A 17,454-nucleotide genomic window follows, 5' to 3' on the forward strand; every position below is an offset into this window, starting at 1 on the left:
TCGTGGTTCGTGGGTTTGAGCCCCACGTTGAGCTCTGTGCTGACAGCTCAGAGCCTGGAGCCTGCTTCATTCAGACTCTCTCTACCCCTTTCTCTTCCCCTCCCCTGCTTGTGCTCTGTTTCTGTCTCTCAAAAATAAATAAACATTAAAAAATGCTTTTGAATAAAAAAAATATTTATCTCGGAACTGAGGTAGTGGTGGAGGAAACATCACCCGTGAGGATAGTAAATTATTGCTGAGTTCTGTTGTGTTCTCACTGCAGTCTAGGCGTGATGCTGATTTAGCACTCCCAGCAGCAGTGTGCAGTGGGAACAATTATCTCTGTCCTGAAGATAGGGCACTCAGTTTACATATCCTCCTCAGTAACCCACCTGGCCCCTGAAAAGGCCAGCATCTGAACCCAGATGTATGAGTCCCATTACTAACTCGTATGTTGTTACAATAATCTTAGTAACGAAAGTAGCACCTGACGTTTGCAGAGCATTTACCAGGTGCCAGGCACCAAGTGCTTTACATGTGTCCATCTCATCTTCACAACTGCTACTATATGTTATCATTTGTACCCCACTTCACACATGAGGAACCAGGCTGAGAGGTTGAATGATTCACCCAAAGTCATTCAGCTCGTAAGTTACGACTGTGGGATCAAAGCCACGACTCCTGGGCGGGTACTCTCATTCTTTCAGCCACACTGCATCTCTCACAAGCAATGAGATGCTTAAACCTGAGCCACATTCAGGGAAGAAGAAGAAGAGGGAGAAAAGGGAGCCCTAGCCTGCACAACAGGCTTGCTGCGGTAACGCACTTGATCGTTCTAAAGTAAGAGAAAAGAGTCAGTTGCGTTTTCCCCAGGAGCTTTCTGCTCATCTGTCTGGATACCAAAGTATGAAGATTTATCCTACTTGTAACACATTACTCTTTATGTTTTACTGTGCCTGGGTAAAAGAGACAAAGGTTATCAGATAATGCTTTTTCTGAAGAGCTGCCTTTTCCACCTTTACTGTGAACTGATGGCTTTACTCTAATAACAGTGAGCTTGAAGGTAATTGGTGTGACTGGACCCACTGATACCCTTTCTCCCTACTTACTTCTTGTGTACTGAAGATTGTAAAAGACAAAAACAGAAAGATGCAACAGAAAAGGTAGATTTTTGTTTTGTTTTAAAAATATTTTGTAATGCTTATTTATTTTTGAGAGAGAGAGAGAGAGACAGAGCATGAACAGAGGAGGGGCAGAAAGAGAGGGAAACAGGGGTGCCTGGGTGGCTCAGTTGGTGAAGCGTCTGACTTTGGCTCAGGTCATGATCTCACGGTTCCTGAGTTCAAGCCTTGCATCAGGTTCTGCGCTGACAGCTCGGAGCCTGGAGCCCGCTTCGGATTCTGTGTCTCCCTCTCTCTCTGCCCCTCCCCTGCTCATGCTCTGTCTGTCTCTGTCTCAAAAATCAATAAACATTTTTTAAAAAATTTTTTAATAAAAAAAATTTAAAAAAACAAAGAGAGGGAAACACAGAATCTGAAGCAGGCTCCAGGCTCTGAGCTGTCAGCACAGAGCCTGGCATGGGGCTCAAACTCATGAACCATGAGATCATGACCTGAGCCAACATCGGATGCTTAACCGTTGTTTTTAATGATTGTATTTTTTCCGTCAAGTGTTAAAAAAATTTTTTTCCACTCAATTCCAGATTGATTCTCTTTGAGGCTCTAATTCTTTTTTTTTTTTTTTAATTTTTTTTTTTAACGTTTTATTTATTTTTGAGACAGGGAGAGACAGAGCATGAATGGGGGAGGGTCAGAGAGAGGGAGACACAGAATCTGAAGCAGGCTCCGGGCTCCGAGCTGTCGGCACAGAGCCCAACGCGGGGCTCGAACTCACGGACCGCGAGATCATGACCTGAGCCGAAGTCGGCCGCTTAACCGACTGAGCCACCCAAGCGCCGCGAGGCTCTAATTCTTAAAAGGAAGGAGAGCAGCAAGGATGATATTTGGAGCTGTCATTCAAGGAGATGAGAATACTACAATACTGATTTCACCAGGGTCACTGGATAAAATTAAGATGTCGTTAATGATGGGCTATTATATTAGAAGCTGGGACTCTTACCTAAATAAGTGTTGATGGCTTGTGAAATACCAAAGGACTCATACCTAAGTAAAGGTTGTGGGCTGAAAATCAAGTATATTTAAGAGCTAGTGAGAATTACAAAGAAAACCAGAGATGTAGTTACTCTTTCTGCAAACTGGCAATATGTCATAGAGCAAGATATAAATATGTGAAAATTACATCACAATAGTCCGTTAAAAAACAGTTTTATCCAACAATAGGAAGTGTTTCAACCCCATAATTATCCCTCTGTCATTGATCCCTCATCTGAAAATAACTTCCAGGAGCAGGAAATCAGCTTCATTCATTGAAGTGTTCCCAGTGCCTAGAACAGTGGTGTCTTTGGTAGGTGCTTTGCGAGTATTGACTGTGTGAAATTACTGAAGTGATAAGTGTGTGTGTGCTTGGGCAGGAAGCACAGTAAGGAAGGTGGTGGTTAGTAGAGGGTGGGACCCCCATGCTGTGGGGCTTCTGCTGCAACTTCATGGAGGATGAAGGACTTCAGGCGCGTTTGAAGGGTGGACACTGGACGGGCAGACAGAAGGCGGGAAGCATTTGGATGGGCACGCGGTCACAAACAAATGAGAAACCGTGGAGAAGAGGAAGGTGTTTTGCGGATTGCATGAGAGCTGTTTTGTTTGCTCCGAGAGGTGAGTTGTATAGGAGTAGGGAGAGCGAAGTCCAAAGCTGTCCGGTAGGGCACACAGGTGCCTGCAGATTTATCCCATGCGGGGAGAGGAGGTTGTGAACTGAGGGCTGGCCTGAGACAGGCAGGGGTTTGTGTGACTGGTGGTGTCAGAGAAAGAGCCTGGGGGCTTTGAGGCTACCAGGGGTTATGAAAGCAATAGAGATTTAGGGGATATTTAAAAGGAAAAATCCACAGAAGGCTTTTTTTCTGGATGTTGTAGAAAAGAGAAAAGGCTGAGCTGGCTGAAAAAGAGTCAAGTCCAGGGAACTGAAAAAAAATGATATCACCTAGGAGAACCAGACAGACAGGATCGGTGTGCCATACGTGTTAGGGTAACTTCAGATTAACATCTTTGCAGGTGCCTCAGTGTCACTTTTGAGGTGATGAGAAAGGGGTAGAGACTGGGTATTCCAAGCTCCCCATTTTCCTATGAAGTAAGGGCAGGGGGTGTATAAATGGTAGAAAAGAGAAGGTAGATAAGCATTCTGCTAGTCTGGATTACCTTTGAACCCACCTGTGGAACCAGAACTCTTCCTTTCATTCAGTGGGTACTTCGGGGGTTTCCCACAATGGGCCGTGCACCTGACCACACAGTTCTCCCCCTGGGGTGCCTGCAGCTCCATAGGGGACACAGACATCAGTCAAATAATTACACAAATAAATGAGAAATTGTAAATACAACACATCTACGGAGGCAAAAGATGTGGGGACTGAGAGAGCACGTAATGGCACATAATAATGTCCCATTCAGCGTCAGAACGTTGGAGAAGGTCTTATCAGGAAGTGCTATTGTGTGGACTTGAGGAAAGAATTCCTGCTAGCACAGAAGTCCCGCTTCTTGCCTTTTACCAACTGAAGAAATCATGTGAAACACTTTCTCCTTATGGACTCCAGATTTCTGTCCCCTGCCCCATTCCCCTCCCCACCAGCCCCAGAAGCACACAAAAAGTCGTAATCAGTTCTTTTCCCTAAAGGATTCCTTTATTGGTCTTTTGGCAGCAGCATATGAAAATCTAGAAGTTTTCAGATGTTAGGGGATTTCAAACATGGTTTTTAGTTAAGTCCCTCTACGTATTTGCTCCTCATCAGTGGTTACCAACAGGAAAAAAAAAAAAAATGGTTGGAAAATATTGCCTGGAAGGAGGTGCCTACCACTTTCTAAGAATACGACTCACTTAGAAGCAGAATTGGTTTCCTTTTCTTTTCGGAGTTTCTCATTTCCTTCTCTGCTACCCCACAGGGATGAGCTCTTCCGCCAAAGCTTGGCAAAACTGCGCGAGCAGCTTGTGAAAGCCAATACCTTGGTCAGGGAGGCAAACTTCTTAGCTGAGGAAATGAGCAAGCTCACTGAGTACCAGATGACTCTGCAGATCCCTGCCGCAAACCTCAGTGCCAACAGAAAGGTAAGAGTGCTTCAAAAAAAAAAGAGAGAGAGAGAGTAAAATGTACAACAGCATGTACTATAAGCCAGCAGACAAACCTGACGTCCTAAAGAACATCTGTGAGGGGCGCCTGGGTGGCGCAGTCGGTTGAGCGTCCGACTTCGGCTCAGGTCACGATCTCGCGGTCCGTGAGTTCGAGCCCCGTGTCGGGCTCTGTGCTGACCGCTCGGAGCCTGGAGCCCGTTTCCGATTCTGTGTCTCCCTCTCTCTCTGCCCCTCCCCCGTTCATGCTCTGTCTCCCTCTGTCTCAAAAATAAATAAATGTTAAAAAAATTTAAAAAAAAATCTGTGAGGAGATGCTGATATGAGCCGGAGTATTTATTCTTTTTAAGACTTCCTATCTACTAGTATAACATTGTATGTCAACTCTACTTCAACAGTAAAAATTAAAAAAAAAAATTCCTCTATAGACCCCCGCCCCCAGAGTAAATATGCCCTTAGATGTGTTAAAACTAGAAATATATATAAGTAATTCCTCTTCTCTCTGTCGTGTAAATGCCCCCTTCTGGAATGGGGGGATAGGTGCCAATTTCAGAAAGGATTCTACAAGCAAGGAAGGCTTGTCGGGGTGCCTGGGTGGCTCAGTCGGTTGAGCGTCCGACTTCGGCTCGGGTCATGATCTCACAGCTCGTGAGTTCCAGCCCCGCGTCGGGCTCTGTGCTGACAGCTCGGGGCCTGGAGCCTGCTTCGGATTCTGTATCTCCCTCTGTCTCTGCCCCTAACCCACTCGCATTCTGTCTCTGTCTCTCTCAAAAATAAATAAACATTAAAAAAAATTTAAAAGAAGAAAGGAAGGCTTGTATAATACCTTTTTTCTGTGCACAGAATGACTCTTTGCAGCCTTTGGGAGGTTTCCTGTCATTTCAACTCGAAGAATATTTCCTTTAAGGAGGAACTTGAAAAGACAATAATTTTGCATCCATTTATGTTTCCCCTGGCAAGCAAGCTAGAAACGAGTCAGGATTTCATTACTCTTTCTGCATTTTAGTACTTTGACCAAGCAGTTCGTTGAGAAATTTATGCTAAGTCCATAGTCATAGAAATATTCATAAAGAGGGGCGCCTGGGTGGCTCAGTCAGTCAAGCATCTGACTTCTGCTCAGGTCATGATCTCACAGTTCATGAGTTTGAGCCACACATTAGGCTTGCTGCTATCAGAAAAGAACCCGCTTCATATTTTCTGCCCCTCCCCCCTCTCAAAAATAAATAAACATTAAAAAAAATTCATAAAGATCATGTGCTTTTTATACAAGGATGCTTATCATAATGGCCTTTATAATAGCAAAAATTTAAAATAGTCATGATGTCGAACAATAGAATAATTGATCAAACCAGTGTGCATCCATAAAATAGATTTCTATGTTTCCATTAAAAATTGTGTCTATGAAGAATATTTAATAGCACAAGAAGGTGATCATAAGATAAAAACTGTGGAGGGAGGATCGGGATAGGAAATTTAGTTTTGTTTGTTTCTGATTATGATAAAAAAAAAAAAAACATGCACGGGTATACCTATAGAAAATGGAAAATAAGCCAGAATATTCCATCTGTGGTAGAATTTCATCTTCTTTCTGTATATGTTTTCTTCACACTTGCTGCTTTCTAATAATATATATTGCTGTAACAATCTAAGAAGTCATAACAAGACTTCATTTGGTTTCATTTGATTTGTTGTTTTTGTTTCCTTCATTCTGCAGAGAGGAGCAATCGTGAGTGAGCCAGCTATCCAAGTGCGGAGGAAAGGAAAGAGCACCCAAGTTTGGACCATCGAGAAGCTGGAGAATAAATTAATTGATATGAGAGACCTTTATCAAGAATGGAAGGAAAAAATTCCTGAGGTAAAAGAGACAAAATGGAAAGGAGATTGGGCCATGTTGAAAGCACAGAGTGTAAGTGATTTCAGCATCAGAACGCACACATGCATGGCGGTGAATTTCTGTAGTCAAGCTTTGGACATCGATATTAGAAAAGTAATGTTGGGACACCTGCATGGCTCAGTCGGTTAAGCCTCCAACTCTTGATCTCAGGATCATGAGTTTGAACCCTGTGTTGGGCTCCATGCCCAGCATGGAGCCTACTTTTAAAAAAGGCAGGGCAGGGTGGGGGAAGAAAAGGAATGTAGAAGTGATCTTGAAAAAACTTCTAAGTTAGTTGTTGGATCAGTCATAAAACATGTGATCCCCACACGGGCAGAAACTAAATGAAGAGAACACGTAACATGTTCTTACTTGGCTGCGTTTTTGCTACATTCCAGGTGATATGAAATGGAACAAAGTAAGTCCGTGCTGTTTTGTCAGTGTTGTGACAAATTCACACGGATGGAGCCAGGTTGGATTTTTGTATTCATTAGCATATGTTCTGGCTCCCCTAGCTGTGATAATGGCTGGGGAGATTACGAAGAATAATTTTAGAAAGCACAATCCATTTTTTGGATGCTAGTAATGGAAAAGACGACTCGGTGAAGGAAATGAGACAAAGCACAGGGAGAATGGAATGAAAAAGGCTATATGTGGGGTGTGATAGGGAAGACGAGGGTGTAATTGAGCAAGAGCCCCTCCCATATGCTACTTTTATTTATGTGACATGATGGTAATTATTACTTCTTTTTAATTTCTCTGGATAACTGCTTTCTTCTTAAATCATTTTTAGGTGCTAGTTTTAAATAATATTATTCAAGTTGATATTCTGTTTCTTACTGGCTCTCCACCTGCCTACCCTACCCATCAGGCAAAGCGTCTCTATGGGAAACGAGGTGACCCTTTCTATGAAGCCCAAGAGAATCACAACCTAATTGGCGTGGCTAATGTGTTCTTGGAGTGTCTCTTCTATGATGTGAAACTTCAGTATGCAGTTCCTATCATCAGCCAGCAGGGGGAGGTAAGGACAAGCCAGCCTGGGAGGAACTTGACCGAAGTGGAAGGGTGTGTGTGTGTGTGTGTGTGTGTGTGTGTGTGTGTGTGTGTGTGTGTATCTGATTTAAGTGATGCTCTTGAGGCAGATCTAGGGTGAATAGTCAGGATCATACTCTTTCTTCTCTACTAATATCAATAGAAACTCTCAAGATTAAATCATGGTTTTGTTTTTTTTTTTTTTAATTTTTTTTTTCAACGTTTTTTATTTATTTTTGGGACAGAGAGAGACATAGCATGAACGGGGGAGGGGCAGAGAGAGAGGGAGACACAGAATCGGAAACAGGCTCCAGGCTCCGAGCCATCAGGCCAGAGCCTGACGCGGGGCTCGAACTCACGGACCGCGAGATCGTGACCTGGCCGAAGTCGGACGCTTAACCGACTGCGCCACCCAGGTGCCCCTAAATCATGGTTTTAAAAGATATTCATACCCATTTTTTAAATTTATGGTTCACAAGTTTTTTTGATTTTTGTTTTAATCAAATTAGAAATCTTTTGGAAACCAGCTTCCACTCTGTTGCTATGTTCATCTCTCTTTTAATCTCTTGCCTTTGTGATACATCCGAGTTCCTTCTCGGCCCCTATGTGGTCTTCACCAGATACAGCTTGGGAGCAAGTTGTAAATAAATAAACTTAAAAAAATAAATAAAAATGTGTTGATTCTCAAAAAATATTGGAAAAAAGCTTGAGAACCCGCCTTACCTTCGAACTGATTTCTCCCATTTCCCCTTTCCCCCTCCTCTAACGGATTCCTCCATATTGGTCTCACTTGTCCAACCCCATCAGCTAATTTCTCTCAGGTGCTTGGTGCCAGTGCCAGTTGCTGTGTGGAGGTTGGGTCCGTGCTACTTTTACAGTGGAGCCTCACGATTTAAGACGATGGCAGCACTGTCCCCTTCATGACTCCAGCCATTGCAGCCTTGACCTGTGTCATGAAACATAACTTGGGCTAGTTGTAGCACTCTGAGGGAGCAAATTCTTGTCCTTTAATTCAGTTCTGTGCCAACAAATGTAAGAGAGGCACCACTAAACTAGCAGCTCTCCAGGGAACCACCAGGATGTTGAAGAAATTGTAAGCCTTTGTGGTTCCTCCTGGGATAGGTCTCACTCCCCCTGCTCCAATGTGAGTTACCCACCCATGGAAGAGAGCAGACGCCCCGTGAGCCTGGTGACCACGTCTTTTGGCTTACTGCCATAAATGCAGTGCCTAGTAGCACAGTTCGGGGCATGCAGTCGATTCCTGGGTGAAGTTGTCTCATAACAACCCGCACATGTATCTCTACTGCTTGTTTCGGTATTCCAACTGGGCAGGGACTAGATCAGATGAACGAATATACGAACATGGAAAATAGACGACTCCAGGTAGGATATGATAGCTGTCTTTACTCTGTTCCTGGGCTGCCTGGAAAGGATAAGAGTGAAGATGACTCCAGAAAGCAAGTGGCAGAGAAGCAAATTTGGCTCAGAGTCAGGCAGGGTGACTGCAGGGGGTGAGAGATGGACTGGACCGGCTGTGGAAGCGGTGACTTTCCCGTGGCAGTAGGGGAGGGGACCGCTCACCTGCTCACCCGGGAGGTGGCTGCATGCTCTCTGTCCAAGGTCACGTTCCCCGCTGGATGCCTATTAACCCGCAGGCGCTCTGGTTCCTGTCGCAGGTTGCAGGGCGCCTCCATGTGGAAGTCATGCGAATTACAGGGGCCGTCCCGGAGCGCGTGGTGGAGGACGACTCTTCTGAGAACTCCAGCGAAGGTGGAAGCCTCGAGGTCACGGACATCAGCGGGGAGACTGTTCACCGAGTCAAGAAGCTGACTTGCCGGGTGAGGGGACGATGAGATGGACGGGTGCAGAGGAATGACCTTGTTCATGCCAAACAGTTCTGTTTTTCATAGAGCAGAGTAAACGTTAACCTTCCTAACAGTAAATACAACAGTGGGCAGTACTTTCTCCAGAAGTATAGCACCCTTTCTGGTGACGCTTGATGAGATTTGAAAAGTCCATGTGTATTAGGGGCACCTGGGTAGCTCAGTCCGTTAAGCATCTGACTCTGGATTTCGGCTTAGGTCATGATCTCACGGTTGGTGGGATTGAGCCCCACGTTGGGCTCTACGCTGACAGCTCGGAGCCTGGTTGGGTTTCTCTGTCTCCCTCCCTGCCCCTCCCCCTCTCCCTCAAAATAAATAAATAAACTTAAGAACATTAAAAAATAAAAGTCCATGTGTATCTGGCATGCGGGGGGGGGGGTATGTTTGTTCAGTGAATCCTGCTTTTCCAATAAAGGTTGCATCAAAAACTCAGTCACTAGGAAAATGTTGGAGGTGTGTGCCTTTGCCAGGTTTACACACGGTAGTTGTGGTACTCTGGTACGGATTTGTTGTAGGCGGAACCCTTGATGAAAGGATGCCAGATATTTTCAGATACCGAATGGATAACCGATTTATGTAGCTCTTAAATTTGAAGAGCTCTTACATTTGAAGCAATGCACAGTTTAATGTTTCTTTATGGGAGTTATATTGCCTTTTTTTTTTTTTATATCTCTTCAGGTAAAAATTAAAGAGGCAACCGGGCTGCCCTTAAGCCTCTCAAATTTTGTCTTCTGTCAATACACATTCTGGGACCAGTGTGAATCCACAGTGGCTGCCCCAGTGGTGGACCCCGAGGTGCCTTCCCCCCAGTCCAGGGATGCCCAGTACACTGTGACGTTCTCTCACTGTAAGGTATGGGCACCATGAGGAAACGAGCTACACGGGAGGCAATGGACCTGGGTGCGGTTCAATATGTAGAAGTTTCCCCGTAAGAATGTTTAGTAAATGTAATATGTGTCTTGGACTTTTTAACCTCAAAATGTATTTCGGTACAAATTCCAATAATTTAAAAGTATTTAAAATAAAATCTGAAAGGCCTCTACCTGAAATCTTACACCCTATGCCCTACAACTTTTATATGTGTGTGGTCAACACATGTTCACACAAAAACGGGCATAGATACACTCTTACCATCATGCACGCATAACTTCTTTAAAAAGTTTTTTACAAAAACTATGGTCATATTATACATGTTGCAGAATTGCACCTTTTAATTTAATTTTGTTTTGTTTTATTTTATTTATTTTTTAAGTAGGCTTTACACCCAGCATGGAGCCCAGTGCAGGGCTTGAACTCACAACCCAGAGATCAAGACCTGAGCTGAGATTAAGAGTCAGACGCTTAACTAACTGAGCCACCCAGATGCCTCCCACTTCATTATTTTAATTTATGTGAACTTCTCAACATGCAAGTTGCTGTAGATATTTTTAATTCTTTTGAGTATGGAATAGCCTTTTGTTTTTGTTTTTGTTTTTTTAATGGCATAGTGTTTTAAGCATAGCATTTCCAATGTGGCATATGAGTTTTTAAAGAAAATGTAAATGGACAAGGTGAATTTTTGGTGACTGTTGGCTATTCCCATCTTGTGACCATCACCTACCCTTCCTGGCTTTCACATCAGACTGCCAACAGGTTGTTTTTGACAGACAGACTCTCTTCTGTGTAATTTTGTTTTTCCTTGCACAATCCTTAACAAACACTCCAAACCCCTTCCTTTGGAAATTGTGAATTTTCTTTCTGGTTCTATACCTATCAAATTTCACATAAGTAAAGATTGTCAGGTCTTTCTTTTTCTGAAAATAAATGGCCCCCTTTTTTTTCCACCTGTATTCACACAAGTCTGTTTCTGAAAACCCATATTAATTTTTTTTGTTGTTGTTATTTGTGTCTGAATACTCTTAAATATTCCCCATCTTTCTTTGGATCCACAAAGCTATTCATGTAGGAGGATGAAACCTGAATTTTAAGTACATTCTGGTTAACAACTGGTTTGAGAAACACTAGTCTCAGGGACCTTGGATTCACTGTGTGACCTTGGGTTTTTTTCATAAATAAAATGTGTAGGTTGGGGTGCCTAAGTGGCTCAGTTGGTTGAGCATCTGACTCTTTATTTCAGCCCAGGTGATGATCCTAGGGTCATGGGATTGAGCTGCAAGTTGGGTTCCACACTGAGCATGGATCCTGCTTGGGATTCTTGCTGTCTCTCTCTCTCTCCTTCTGCCCCTCCCTCACTCACGCGCACATGTATTCTCTCTCTCTCTCTCTCTCTCTCTCTCTCTCTCTCTCTCTCTCTCTCTGTCTCTTAAAAAAAGAAAAAGAAAGAAAGGAAACCTATGTTTGAAAAAAAAAATAAAATGTGTAGATTGTACTAATTGATCGTTAGTTTGTTTTCCTTGTAAAATTCTGGTTCTGTCTCCAAATAAACTAGATAAGAAGGTAAGTAGTAGAACATTAAGTCAGTATAGCACAGGTCTTTCTAGAAAGTAGAGCCACAGGGTTGCCTTCACCTGAGATTTCACTGAGTTGTTGCTGGAAAGAAGCATGGCTTGGTCCCTTGCCTGCCACAGCATTCAGGGTGATCTACCTCTCAGCCCACTCGGCATTCATGCCCTCACGCTCCTCTGTCTGCATTTTATGATGAGGAATCAGAGCAGGAGAGTTTGAGAGCAAGAGCACAGAACCATGAAAATAATCATACGAAATTTAATTCTGTTCTTAGTCTCCCACGCCATCACAAGGAGCAATCAGATGTTCTTTTTTTATGATGTGCTGATTAGTCCAAGGCGGCAGGAGGTCAAGTGGTCCTTCAGAACCCAGAATGAACCCAGTGTAAGGAAGCAAGGATTCACTTCTGCATCTCACAAGCTCTATGACATGGGACAGGTTGCTTTCTTCAGTGTCCGCATTGCCTAAAGAAAGAAATTGCATTAAATCACCTCTTCCTGCCCCTTCCAGAACTAATGTTCTGGTTCTTGAAAAACGCACAGGTGGTTTTAAGGTTGGGATCAGACTAACAACCTCCAAAGTGAATCTCTATGAGGCTAAAAGGCAAAATGGAAATTTCACCCAATTGCTTTATGCATGATCCTTGTCACTCTTTCCTTGCCTCCACTTATCCCAGGACTACGTGGTGACCGTGACAGAAGAGCTCCTGGAGTTCCTGTCAGATGGAGCCCTGGCCATTGAGGTATGGGGCCACCGCTGCGCTGGGAACGGCAGCTCCATCTGGGAAGTCGACTCTCTTCATGCAAAGACAAGAACGTTGCATGACAGGTTTGTACTTGGCTGAGCTGCGTGCAGGGTCAAGGCTGGCACTAACACGGAGGCTAAGAGCAGGGGTCCCCAGGCCTGTGTCCTCCTTTGTGAAATGGGAACGATAAAAGGGACTAGCAGTCATTGAAGACATTCAATGTGGGGAAAGGCAAATCCTTTTGAGAAACAGGACTAAAACAGCTGTGTTCCTACCTGGGGAAACAAAACCAGCCTTGGGGGCGCCTGGGTGGCACAGCTGGTTAAGCATCCGAATCCTGATTTCAGCTCAAGTCATGATCTCACGGTTCATGAGTTCGAGCCCCGTGTCAGGAGCCTGCTTGGGATTCTCTCTCTCTGCCCCTCCCCTGCTCATGCTCTCTCTCTTTCTCAAAATAAATAAATAAAACTAAAAAGAAAAAAAAGAAAATCTATATGACATACATAGCACAGTGCCCAGCCCATAGAAAGTGCTCAGTGGATGGTGACTCTTTTCCTGTTATTCATAACGTCCTGGGCAGTGACACCGTTGTTCATGGGAATGTGATTTTGCAGGTGGAATGAGGTAACTCGAAGAGTAGAAATGTGGATTTCCATATTGGAATTGAACGAGCTAGGGGAATACGCTGCAGTGGAACTCCACCAGGCCAAAGATGTCAACACAGGGGGCATCTTTCAACTCAGACAGGTACCCGGCTTGTTTTTGTCTGTTTCGTGTGTCCTTTTTCGTCCCACTCATAACACACCGTTTCTGGGAGTTTTCTAATTATCTGCCTCTGTGTTCCCCGTTCCTCTTCCCTCCATCCCTCACCGTTCCCATCCCTGGTGCCCACTGCTGCATCGCGCCCCTCCCATCCCACCCCTGACCTCTGCAGGGTCATTCCCGGAGGGTACAAGTCACCGTGAAACCGGTGCAGCATTCAGGGACACTGCCGCTCATGGTGGAAGCCATCTTGTCTGTGTCCATTGGCTGTGTCACTGCCCGGTCCACCAAGCTGCAGAGAGGGCTGGACAGTTACCAGGTAAGACAAGCCGAGCTGAAGCGGTATTTAACGAAGATTGGTTCATGAAGAACTAAGGCAGTCGGTGATGGAGACCTTTGAGGAATGTGACAGAACTCCTTGCCTTGACCTTATGTCTGCACCCTTCCCCTCACATTTGCATCCTTTTTACTAGACTTAAAATACTATATTGGTTTTGTGTTGATTAATAATAATTTTATTTATAAGCACGCGTATGAATGCTATCTTACTCATTTACTTTAGGTGGATTTTATATCTGGCCCCAGTTATGTTATGTCGGGTATTTGGCATGGCTGCCTGGCCTGATCCACTTTTGTTACTATAAAATCGCCCCATGCACAGGCATAATTAAACAGTTCTTTGAAAGCCTTCTTTTTTTTTCTTTATTTAAATTAAAAGTTGTCTTCACAGTCGTTTTTGTCCATTAAATCCCCCCTTACTAAATCTTCTGTTCTCTTTTTTAAAAATTAAAAGATAGGAGGGCCCCTGGCTGGCTTTGTTGGGGGAGCATGCAACTCTTGATCTTTGGATCATGAGTTCGAGCCCCACCTTGGGTATAGAGATTACTTCTAAAAATAAATTTAAGGGGCGCCTGGGTGGCTCAGTCAGTTAAGCCTCTGACTTTGGCTCAGGTTACGATCTCACAGTTCATGAGTTTGAGCCCCACGTTGGGCCCTGTGCTGACAGCTCAGGGCCTGGAACCTGTTTTGGATTCTGTGTCTCCCTCTGTCTCTGCTCCTCCCCTGCTTGTACTCTGTCTCTCTCTCTCTCTCTCTCTCTCTCTCTCTCAAAAATAAACAAACATAAAAAAAAGATTTAAAAAATAAATTTAAAAATAAATATTTATAAAAAGTAAAAGATGTGAACATCTAAGAATTGGTCTTCTTACTACCAATCACAGCTCTCATCTCTCCTTGCGAACAAACTTTCAGATCAGGAAATTGCCCCCAGTGGCCTGAGAGAAGGCCTGTGCTTCACTCAGTCCGCAGTTTACAGGCGGGTATGAATTAGGAACTGGAAGAAGCCACCCGTGCAACTCTGGCTTCCTGTGAGCCACATGTGACTGGGAGCACTCCCTGTTGTAACAGAAGAAAACGTTTCTCTGTGGGGTCTGGGCAGAAGCCGCCCATCTGGAGAATGATCCACCTTTCATCTCAGCTTCCTTCAGCTCCCTGGCTGGCATTCAGGCGGAGACTTCTCTGAAAGCTCAAAGGAACATTGGCAGGGTGCCTGGGTGGTTCAGTCGGTTAAGCGTCTGACTCTTGATTTCGGCTCAGGTGATGATCTTACTGTTCGTGCGTTTGAGCCCCATGTCAGATTCTGCACTGACAGTTCAGAGCCTGCTTCAGATCCTCTGGCCCCCTCTCTCTGCCCCTCCCCCACTCACTCTCTGTCTCTCCCTCTCTCAAAAATAAATAAACATTAAAAAACCTCTTTATAGGGGTGCCTGGGTGGCTCAGTCGGTTAAGCGTCCGACTTCGGCTCAGGTCATGATCTCACGTTCCGTGAGTTCAAGTCCCGGATCAGGCTCTGTGCTGACAGCTCAGAGCCTGGAGCCTGCTTCGGATTCTGTGTCTCCCTCTCTCTCTGACCCTCCCCCATTCATGCCCTGTCTCTCTCTGTCTCAAAAAAAAATAAACATTAAAAAAAAAATTGAAAAAAAAAAACCTCTTTATAAAAAAATAAAATATAAAAGGAACATTGGTTTGGACGACTAGGCCTTAAGGAAGGCAAAGCTTTGTCAGACATCACCTTCCCTTTCCCAAGCCAAAATTGCCCCTGATTCTCAGAGCCAGGGAGACTATGGAGGAAGGCATAAGGACAGTCTGCTGTTTGAGGGGAGGCTTCTCCCCCAGACTTTTCCTCATGTGTGGTGTAGGAAACTGGGTATGGATTCTTGTCCCAGCTCAGTCCCTACCTCAGGCCATCAAATTTGGGGGTGGCTACAGGGCCTGATAGAAAGGTCACTGGCCTGGAGTGGGGGGATCTGGATTCTTAAGTCTAGCTTGGCCTTCTTGGTCACCTTGTTGAAGTAACACAAACCTCCAGTTCCTTTTTTGTCTTCTCCAGAATGATGAAGTAGACCTAATAATTCCCTGGGATCCCCGTCTGTAGTAAAGGCTTAGTAGTAAAGGCTTAATAAATCTCTGATCTTAGATAAAATATTGAATCTGTGTCCTAAATCATGACCTATAAAATAGGGGGTCATCAGTTGACCGAAGGTTCCTATTTGAGAAACCTCGTAAGCATTGATTATTTGCACTTTTAATACATCTCTAGTGGGGCTCCTGGGTGGCTCAGTCGGTTGAGCATCTGACTTCCCCTTGGGTCATGATCTCACAGTTTGTGAGTTCAAGTCCCACATCAGGCCCTGAGCTGACAGGGTGGAGCCTGCTTGGGATTCTCTCTCCCTCCTTCCCTCTCCACCCCCCCCCCCCACTTTCTCTCTCAAAATAAATAAATAAACTTTTTAAAAAATGATAAATTCAAGCTACATGTACTTTATTCATTAATGTGAAGAAGTAAGTCAAGAAAAATTACTTCGGGGGTGTCTGGCTGGCTCAGTCAGTAGAGCACATGACTCTTAATCTCGGAGTTGTGGGTTCGAGCCCCATATTGGGTGTAGAGATTACTTAAAAAATAAAATCTTTTAAAAAAAAGTAAAAAGATGGGGCGCCTGGGTGGCTCAGTTGGTTAAGCATCCGACTTCGGCTCAGGTCATGATCTCGCAGTTTGTGAGTTCAAGCCCCACGTCAGGTCCTGTGCTGACAGCTCAGAGCCGGTAGCCTGTTTCAGATTCTGTGTCTTCCTCTCTCTCTGACCCTCCCCCATTCATGCTCTGTCTCTCTCTGTCTCAAAAATAAATAAACATTAAAAAAAAAAAAGTAAAAAGAAAAATTACTTCAGTATTAGGCATGCATTTAATAAGTTAGTTATTCAAATGATGATGATGGGTACCAAACTAAAACAAGAGTGGATTTTTCAGTCTTTGCAGAGAATATGTTTAACTATATTTTTAAAGCATTTTCTTACAAATGTTCATTTATTTTTGAGAGAGAGAGTGTTAAGCAGAGGAGGGGTAGAGAAAGAGGGGGACAGACGACCAGAAGCAGACTCTTGCTGACAGCAGCGAGCCCCATGTGAGGCTTGAACTCATGAAGAGCTCACAAACCGTAAGATCATGACCTGAGCTGAAGTGGGATGCTTAAATGACTGAGCCACCCAGGTGCCCCTAAAGCACTTTTTAAAATCAGCATATTTGGAAGTATACTTAGATATGAGAATAATGTAATTATATTTTTAAAGCTCTTGAACAAAAACACTTTGTCTTTTTAAGACTAGACCACTTCACTGCCTGTTCGAATATTAACCCTCCAATAGCCATAGAAAAACCAAAGAAGATTGTTACATGGCCCAGCATTCACTTTCAGTAGAATCTGCCTCCATGTAGGCTATTCTCTACAAATGGAAGTTTCTTTATTCTTGTGTCTAAGGAAAACTGTCTCAACTAAGTCCTAATTTATTTTCAACATGGTGATTTTGTTTTGCCCAATGTTTTTGCCAAAATTGTTTATGAAGTTACTGTAAACTATTGCCGTGGGTTTAGGACAGTTCTGAATTTTAGGACAGTTCCGATTTTTCTGATTGGTGTGATGCTAATGTATCCAGTAGTGGATGACAATGGATCCATATATTCAATATGGCGGGCTGTGCTCTTGTTGCAGTAGTACAATGCAGAACTTTGTATGTGAATGGCCTTTAGGCTCCCAGTGGGCTTTCCCCTGTCATGATTTCCTCAGTGCATGCGGTGTGGTGCAGGGAAAAGGGTACTGAGTGGGGAAATTAGCAGCTTGGCTCCCAGTCCTGACTCTGCCGCTACTTGGCAGATTTAATCTTGGGTTAAATCATTTCATCCCTCAGGACCCTGACTGCCTCATGGTTAAACTATGAGGTGAAGGAATAGTCTAGTTTTGCCATTTTGTCTTTCTAAGCCTGGTCCAGATCTCAAGTAGCCCACCCCGCGATGTATATCCACCATTCACGTAACAGTAGAGTAAGGCCTGGCTCAATGATGTTGGTTCTTATTCCCATGAGAGAGTTCTTGTTTTTTAAATGACTGTTTTCTTTATTAAAAGCAAACCAAACCAAACTCAAGTTCGTCATTGTAGATGAGTGAATTAAATCC

The 17,454-nt window shown here is 44.0% G+C and overlaps 1 protein-coding gene across 9 annotated transcripts in view; it reads left to right on the forward strand.

The window, feature by feature from the left end:
- KIF13A (kinesin family member 13A) overlaps positions 1-17,454 on the forward strand; it is a 220,889-nt gene that overhangs the window by 172,931 nt on the left and 30,504 nt on the right. For all 9 annotated transcript variants that reach the window (XM_058732899.1, XM_058732901.1, XM_058732903.1 and 6 more), the window contains 8 exons: positions 4,026-4,188; positions 5,924-6,064; positions 6,954-7,103; positions 8,791-8,952; positions 9,676-9,849; positions 12,119-12,270; positions 12,802-12,934; positions 13,122-13,268. In XM_058732899.1, coding sequence (XP_058588882.1) covers positions 4,026-4,188; positions 5,924-6,064; positions 6,954-7,103; positions 8,791-8,952; positions 9,676-9,849; positions 12,119-12,270; positions 12,802-12,934; positions 13,122-13,268 — 1,222 coding nt within the window. The remainder of the gene's footprint in view (positions 1-4,025; positions 4,189-5,923; positions 6,065-6,953; positions 7,104-8,790; positions 8,953-9,675; positions 9,850-12,118; positions 12,271-12,801; positions 12,935-13,121; positions 13,269-17,454) is intronic.

The sequence above is a fragment of the Neofelis nebulosa genome, chromosome 6, assembly GCF_028018385.1.
Source record: "Neofelis nebulosa isolate mNeoNeb1 chromosome 6, mNeoNeb1.pri, whole genome shotgun sequence".
NCBI lineage: Eukaryota > Metazoa > Chordata > Mammalia > Carnivora > Felidae > Neofelis > Neofelis nebulosa.